This window comes from Neopelma chrysocephalum, unplaced genomic scaffold (assembly GCF_003984885.1).
Source record: "Neopelma chrysocephalum unplaced genomic scaffold, ASM398488v2 Primary Assembly neopelma1_97282, whole genome shotgun sequence".
Lineage (NCBI taxonomy): Eukaryota > Metazoa > Chordata > Aves > Passeriformes > Pipridae > Neopelma > Neopelma chrysocephalum.
In genome coordinates, this window is record NW_020925923.1 from 1 (window position 1) to 7,450 (window position 7,450).

The 7,450-nt window shown below is 58.4% G+C and overlaps 2 protein-coding genes across 2 annotated transcripts; one reads left to right on the forward strand and one right to left on the reverse strand.

Moving 5' to 3' along the window:
• Positions 1-8: 8 nt before the first annotated feature.
• On the forward strand, positions 9-422 carry SH3BP5L (SH3 binding domain protein 5 like; the record flags this gene model as incomplete). The annotated part of the gene is made up of 1 exon (XM_027671995.1): positions 9-422. A coding segment is annotated over one exon (402 nt), but the record flags the coding sequence as incomplete, so codon positions are not given.
• Positions 423-5,119: 4,697 nt separating this feature from the next.
• LOC113961571 (zinc finger protein 345-like) lies at positions 5,120-7,342 on the reverse strand (the record flags this gene model as incomplete). The annotated part of the gene is made up of 1 exon (XM_027671996.1): positions 5,120-7,342. A coding segment is annotated over one exon (2,159 nt), but the record flags the coding sequence as incomplete, so codon positions are not given.
• Positions 7,343-7,450: the final 108 nt, after the last annotated feature.

Genomic DNA, 7,450 nt, shown 5'->3' on the forward strand with positions numbered 1-7,450 from the left:
CCCCCCCGTTTTCCCAGGAGCACAAATCCAAGGTGACGGCCCTGGAGAGCCGCGTGTCCCGGGCCAAGACCCGCTATTCCGTGGCCCTGCGGAACCTGGAGCAGATCAGCGAGCAGATCCACGCCCGGAGGCTCCAGAGGCTCCTCCAGCGCCGGGAATCCCCGCTGGGAGCCGAGAGCAGCCCCCGGGAGCGGAACCCCGGCCCCGAATCCCGGGATTTGGGGGCGGAATGCCCGGCCCCGGACTCCCTGTCCGTGCTCAGCCTCCGCAGCGTCGCCTCCGACCTGCAGAAGTTCGACTCCGTGGAACACCTGGCGGGAATCTCGGATGCCGCTTCCCTGGGGAGCGACGAGCCCGGGGAGAGGGAGCGGCGACGGAGCCTCCGGCACCACCGGAGCGTCAGCCTCTGATCCCGGAATTCCCAGGGATTCCTAAATATACCGGGAACCCTTCTGGCACCACCGGAGCGTCAGCCTCTGACATTCCCGGGAATTCCCACCCCAGACACGCCGGGAACGCCTCCGGCACCACCGGAGTGTCAGCCTCTGATCCCGGAATTCCCAGATATACCAGGAATGCCTCTGGCACCACCGGAGCGTCAGCCTCTGACATTCCCGGGAATTCCCACCCCAAACGCACCGGGAATGCCTCCGGCACCACCGGAGCGTCAGCCTCTGATCCCGGAATTCCCAAATATTCCGGGAACGCCTCCGGCACCACCGGAGCGTCAGCCTCTGATCCCAGAATTCCCAGGGATTCCCAAATATACTGGGAACGCCCCCGGCACCACCGGAGCGTCAGCCTCTGATCCTGGAATTCCCGGGAATTCCCAAATATACCAGGAACCCTTCTGGCACCACCGGAGTGTCAGCCTCTGATTCCGGAATTCCCAGGAATTCCCAAATACACCGGGAGCTCCTCAAGAGGCGCCGGGAATTCCGCCGAGTTTCTCTCAGAGTCGTCCCAAAGCTCCCCCTCTCTGGAAATTCCCTAAATACACTGGAGTTCGTTCCCAAAATCCCGCAAAAACCCTCCCCGGGTTCCCCCCAAACGCGTCCGAAATCCTGCGGAATCCGCCCTGAATTCCCCCCGAAATCCCCGCAAATTCACCCAAAAAACTCATCCGGAATCCCACAAAAAATTCCCCCCGAAATCCCGCAAAAATCCAGCCAAAGCTCCCCCCCAAATCCACCTAAAATTCTGCCGAAATCCTCCCCAAATTCCACCCAAATCTCCCCCAAAATCTCCCCCCAAATCCCCGCAAAATTCCCCCCAAATCCACCCCGAGTTCGCCCCAAATTCCTCCCCAACCCACCCAAAATTCCCACAAAATTCACCCGAAATCCCACAAAAATCCACAGTGAAATTTAGGGGCATTTGGGGTTAAACTCCTGGGATTTGGGGGGGTTGGAGATAAACCCTTGAAATTTGGGTGCTTTTGGGGTTCACATCCTGAAATTTTTGGGGATTTTCCCAAAATTGGGGAGTTCTGGGGTTATATCGCTGGAATTCGGGAAGTTTGGGGGATTAAACTCTTGGAGTTTGTGGGCGGTTGGGGCAAATCCCTGGAATTTGGGGGTTTACCCCCAAAATTTGGGAAGCTTTGGTGTTAAAATCCTGGAATTGGGGAGTTTTGGGGAATTCGGAATTTGGGGGGGGGGAAGGGACAGAATAAATCCCTGGACTTTTGACGGATTTTTGGGATTCGCCCCAAAAATTTGACGGGTGAATTGGGGGATGGGGGGGGGGGCGGATCCAAATCCCACAGAATTCCATATTCCCGTCACTGGGATGAGCTGGGAACGCCCTGAGTGGGGGGGAGGGACCCTCCTTCAACCCCATTCCCGTGGAATTCCAGCTTTTTCGGGGGAAGAAATCGCCCCTTTTTCCCGTCAGGAGCCGAATTGCACTAAAGGGGGGGTCGGGAATTTTTTGGGATCCGGGGGGGGGCTGTGATGAGAATTCCCGGGTTCGAGGCAGCCCCGGGGGGTCCCTCCAGGGACTCGATCCCAAAAAAAAAACAAAACCCCACCCGCCCCCCTGGGATGAGATTCCGGCACCTGGGAACGAGGAGGGGCCGGGAAAAAACCAGCCCCGAATATTCTTAATATCAATAAAAATGGTTATTGTTGTAATTCCCTGGGTCCTTCTCTCGCCATTCCCGGCATTCCCAAAAAATCCTCTTTATTTTTGGTGGTTTTCCCCCTTTTTTTTTTTTTGGATTCTCCCCCTTTTTTGTGTGTTTTCCTCCTTTTATTCACGTTTTTCCCAATATTTTTGGTGTTTTCCCCTTTTTTTGATGTTTTTCCCCTTTTTCTTTTCCCTTTTTTTTTTCTTTTCCCTTGTTTTTTCTTTTCCCTCTCTTTGGTTTTTTCCCCCCTTTTATTTCAGTGTTTTCCCACTTTTTTTTTGGTGGTTTTTTTTCCCGCCCCTTTTTTGGTCTTTTCTCCCTCCCTTTTTTTTTTTTTTTTGTCTGTTTTCCCTCTTTTTTCCAGGGATTGGGAAAATCACGGGAAAAGCATTCCCAGACCGGGATAAACATTCCCGGGACAGGGTAAATCATCCCCGGGACCGGGACGAACATTCCTGAGACCGGGAAAAAAAAAAAAATCAATCCTGGGACGGGGATCAACATTCCCGGGATGAGAAAAAGCATTCCCAGAACGGGATTGAACATTCCCGGAACGAGGAAAACATTCCCGGCGCCCGGAAAAATCACTCCCGGAACGGGATAAAAGATTCCCGGGACCGGGAAAAGCATTCCCGGGACCTGAACGACATTCCCGGGATCGAGCGGAGCATCCCCGGGACCGGGAAAACATCCCTAGGAGCGGGAAAACATTCCTGGGACCTGAACGACATTCCCGGGACCGGGAAACACATTCCTGGGACAGGGAAAAAAAATCACTCCCGGGAGCGGGAAACACATTCCCGGCTTCGGGAAAACCATTCCCGGCCCCTCCCTCCGCCCCCCCCTTTTCCCCCTCCTCTTCCTCCCGCCTGGATCGGCCCCTTCCTGTGTCCTCCCGGAAGGATCCGGGCGGGAAACGGCGCCGGGAACCGGGAAAAAGGGCTCCTGGAATTCCCAGGGATACCGGATCGGGGCGGGGTATCCCCGGTTTTCCCTGGAAATCCCAAATTTCCCGAGAGGAAACCCGTGGGTTCTTTTGTGGGATGGTTCCAAGAAAAAAAACCGAGGAGGGAAACGGGAGGGTGCGAAATTTTGGGATCGAGGTTCGGGATCAAAATGTGGGAATCAAAGGGAGATCAAGATGGGGGGGGGGGGGGAGAAAGGGGGGAGTTCCTGGAAAAAAGACCCTTGAGCACCGGCGGTGGAAAACCTGGGAATTCCTGATGCTCCCGCTGATTTTTTTTCCGCCTTTTCCTTTGGAATCTCGGAGGGGGGGAAAAAAAAACCAAACCAAAACACAGGAATTTTTGTGTTAAATCTTTCAAAATTCCTTGAGTTTTTTGAGGAATAACCTTCCCCCGAGGAATGATCCCTATGGATTCCATCCAACTGGAGCTATTCCAGGATGGGAAAGGGTTGGGAAGGAGCTTCCTGGAGCTGCTCCATCCCCGGAGCTGCTCCAGGACGTGGATTTGGAGGCCCTTCCACAAGGGAGGGGGGTTGGGAAAAACCACGGAAAACGGGATTTCGAGGCGCTTTGAAGCCGTTCCGAGGAAAAACTGGGAATAACTGGGAATTACTAACTCTAATTTATTACTACTCATGGAAAGGGAACAACTCCCAACACCGGGAATGACACCGACCGGAATCCGCGACGCGACGACACCGGAAACACCAGGAAGGGGCGAAATTCCACGGAAATCACAGTTTGGGGGCGTTTTCCCCCAAAATATCCTTGGTTTTGGAGCTTTTGGGGCTCATTTTTTGGCCCTTTTTGGGGTCAAGTGTCCTCCGAAAATTCCGTCCTTTTGGAGCTCCCAGGGAAGTTCTTGGTTTCATCCCGTTCCTTCCTCTTCCTCCGGAATTTCGGGACGGTCCCACCCCGCCCGTGGCGGCTCCGGAGGTTCCCAAACCACCAAACCCTGGAATTTTGGGGTGATTGCCCTGAATTTTGGGGATAATTGGGCCCAGATTGGGGCCGCTGAGCCCCGAGATGCCTCATTAGCACTTTTTTCCTATATTTTGATATTTTTCCTCATTTTTTTCCTCATTTTTCCATAAACACGAGGAGTCCTTCCCGTGGCATCTCCACAAACTCCTCCATTATTTCATTTCCACTTCGAATTTTCCAACTCCGAAGTTCTCGGCAATTCCCGACTTTTTCAAAAGTCTTTTTTTCCAGCTTTTTATCCCCTTTTGGGACAAACCAAGAGTCATTTTTAGCCTCAATTCTTTACTTTTTCCCCCATTTCTTGATGTTTTTCTTAATTTTTCATGATTTTTTTCGCTTGTTTTAGTGTTTTTTGCAGGTTTTTGATTTTTTTCCTCATTTGTTTTCCTCCGTTTCCCATTTTTTTCCTCGGGAAACTGGGAGAAATCAGAATTTTAGGCAGCAAAAAAGCACCACTTTTCCCACTTTTTCCTGCTTGTACCGAAACAGTTTAAATCCCAAAAAACAACCCCAAAAAATTAAGGAAAAGCCATAAAAAACTCACCACAAACACACCGAAGTTGTCCCAAATTCCACATGGAAAAGGAAAAAAAGAAATCCACCCAAAATTCCCAAAATATTCCCTGAAGTGCCTGGAAAACGACGTCACCAAATCACTGATTTTGCCCCAAAAGTTGGGGTGTCCAAAAAGGACAAAAAATGGTTAAAATTAAAAGAGGAAAAGCCCATCCGGCTCCGTTTGGGATAATGTGGGATCAAGGGGGAGAGGTGGGAAATGTGGAATATCCCAGAATTCCGGCCCCAGTTGGGCACTGGGAGCACTGGGGGGGTGGGCGGAGCCACGGAATGAGGGGGAGTTCCCCATCCCCTAATTAATGACGTCATTAATTAGCCCGGAATGTTGAATGGCTCCAGGTTGGAAGAAGCTCCAACGATGGGTCAATGAGACCCAACGATGAGTGAACGAGACCCAACGATGGGTCAACACTACCCAATGATGAGTCAACACGACACAACGATGGGTCAACGAGACCCAGTGTTGGGTCTGTGCGTCCAACCCATCCCAGTTGGGCACCGGGAGCACCGGGAGCACCGGGAGCCTCAGTTGATGAGCGAGGGGGTCTGGGCGCCCGCGGGTGGGGCCGGGGCGAACGACGGGTGGGCGAAGGCGCGGCCGGGGAACGAGAGCGCCCAGGGCAGCTCCAGGGCCGGGCCGGAGAGCGCCGGCACGGGCAGCGCCGAGGGCGACGCCGGGAACGACCCCAGCGAGGCCACCGGGGACGGGAAGGCGGCGCCGGGGAAGCCCCCGGAGCCCGGCGGCGGCGGCGGCACCTCGGTGGCCACGGCAGTACCACCGGCGGCCGCCACCGCCTTGGGCTTGTCCCCGCCGTGGGTTCGCTGGTGCCGGTTGAGGTGGGAGCTGCGGCTGAAGCACTTGCCGCACTCGGGGCACTTGTAGGGCTTCTCGCCGGTGTGCACGCGCTGGTGGATGGTGAGCTCGGAGCGCTGGATGAAGCTCTTGCCGCACTCGGAGCACTGGTAGGGCTTCTCGCCCAGGTGGATGCGCTGGTGCTTGATGAGGTTGGAGGAGACGCTGAAGCACTTCCCGCACACGTTGCACTCGTAGGGCTTCTCCCCGGTGTGCATCCGCCGGTGCTTGGTGAGGTCGGACTTCTGGATGAAGCCCTTGCCGCACTCGGGGCACTTGTAGGGCTTCTCGCCCAGGTGCGTCCGCTGGTGCTTGATGAGGTTGGAGCGGACGCCGAAGCTCTTCCCGCAGTCCCCGCACTCGTAGGGCTTCTCCCCCGTGTGCATCCGCCGGTGCTTCACCAGCGCCGAGTTCTGCCCGAAGCTCTTCCCGCACTCGGGGCAGGCGTACGGCTTCTCGCCGGTCTGGGTGCCCTGGTGCCTCACCGCGCCCTCCGCCCGCGCCGGGAGGCTCTTCCCGCACTCGCCGCACTTGTGGTGGCTCCTCTCCCACGGGAAGCTCTTCCCACACTCGCCGCACTTGGAGGCCCTTTCGGCGCCGCCGCCGCCGCCCAAGAGCCGCCGGCGCTTGGCGGGCGCCGCCAGGAAGCTCTTCCCGCAGTCGCAGCACCGGCGCGGCGGCTCGGCGCCGGCGTGGACGCGCTGGTGCCGCTCCAGGTGGGAGCTCTGGGAGAAGCTCTTGCCGCAGTCGCCGCAGCGGAACGGCTTCTCGCCCATGTGGATGCGCCGGTGCCGGTCGAGGTGGGAGCTCCAGGCGAAGCTCTTCCCGCACTCCCCGCACTCGTAGGGCTTGGCGGCGGCGCCGGCGGCGTGGCTCTGCCGGTGCTTGGCCGGCGCCGCGTCGGCGCCGAAGCCCTTCCCGCACTCCCCGCACTTGTGGGGTTTTTCGGGGGCGGCGGCGGCGCCGTGCCGGCGCTTGGCCGAGGCCGCCGGCTTGGCCGCCGCCGAGCCCTTCCCGCGCTCCGGCGGCTCCGGCCCGTGGCCGCAGCCGGCGCAGCGGCACGAGGGGTCCCCGCGGGCGGCGGCGTGGGTGCGGCGGTGCCGGTCGAGGTGGGAGCTCCAGCTGAAGCTCTTGCCGCACTCGGGGCAGGCGTAGGGCTTCTCGCCGGTGTGGATGCGCCGGTGCCGCTCCAGGTGGGAGTTCCAGTTGAAGCCCTTGCCGCAGTCGCCGCATTTGTAGGGCTTCTCCTCCAGGTGCAGCTTCTGGTGCTTCACCAGCCCGGCGCTGGCCGGGAAGCTCTTGCCGCAGACGCCGCACTGGCAGGGCGCGGCGCCGGCGCCGGCGTGGACGCGCTGGTGCTGGATGAAGGCCGAGCCCACGCTGAAGGTCTTGCCGCAGTCGGGGCACTTGTAGGGCTTGTCGCCGGCGTGGCGCCGCTGGTGGGTGATGAGGGTGGAGCTCAGCCGGAAGCACTTCCCGCACTCCGGGCACTTGTGGGGCCGCTCCGTCCCGCGCCGGCGCTTGGGGAAGGCGGAGCCGAAGGCCAAAGCTTTGCCGCAGTCGTGGCACCGCCCGTGGCCCAGGAGGCTCCGCGGCGGGAACTTCTTGAAGCCGCGGGGGCCCGACTTGCCCTGGCGCTTCCCCGCGGCCTTGCGGGGCTGGGGGTCGGGTTTCTGGGGGGCCTCGCCGGGTTTGGAGCCCTCGGCGTTGGGCGGGTTGGCGGCCGAGGGCTTGGGCTTGGCCGCCGAGGCCGCGGCGGCCGCCGGGTCCACCTTCTCCAGCTCGCCCGGGGGAGGCTCCTCCTCCTCGTTGTCGGTCAACAAACCGTCGTCTGCCAGGACAAAAATGGGGGGGAGGGTCTGTCAATGCCCCAAACCCACCCCCCCCGTGGGTTTTGGGCTCTTCCAAAACACGTCCTTGATCAACTTGGTCAACTTGG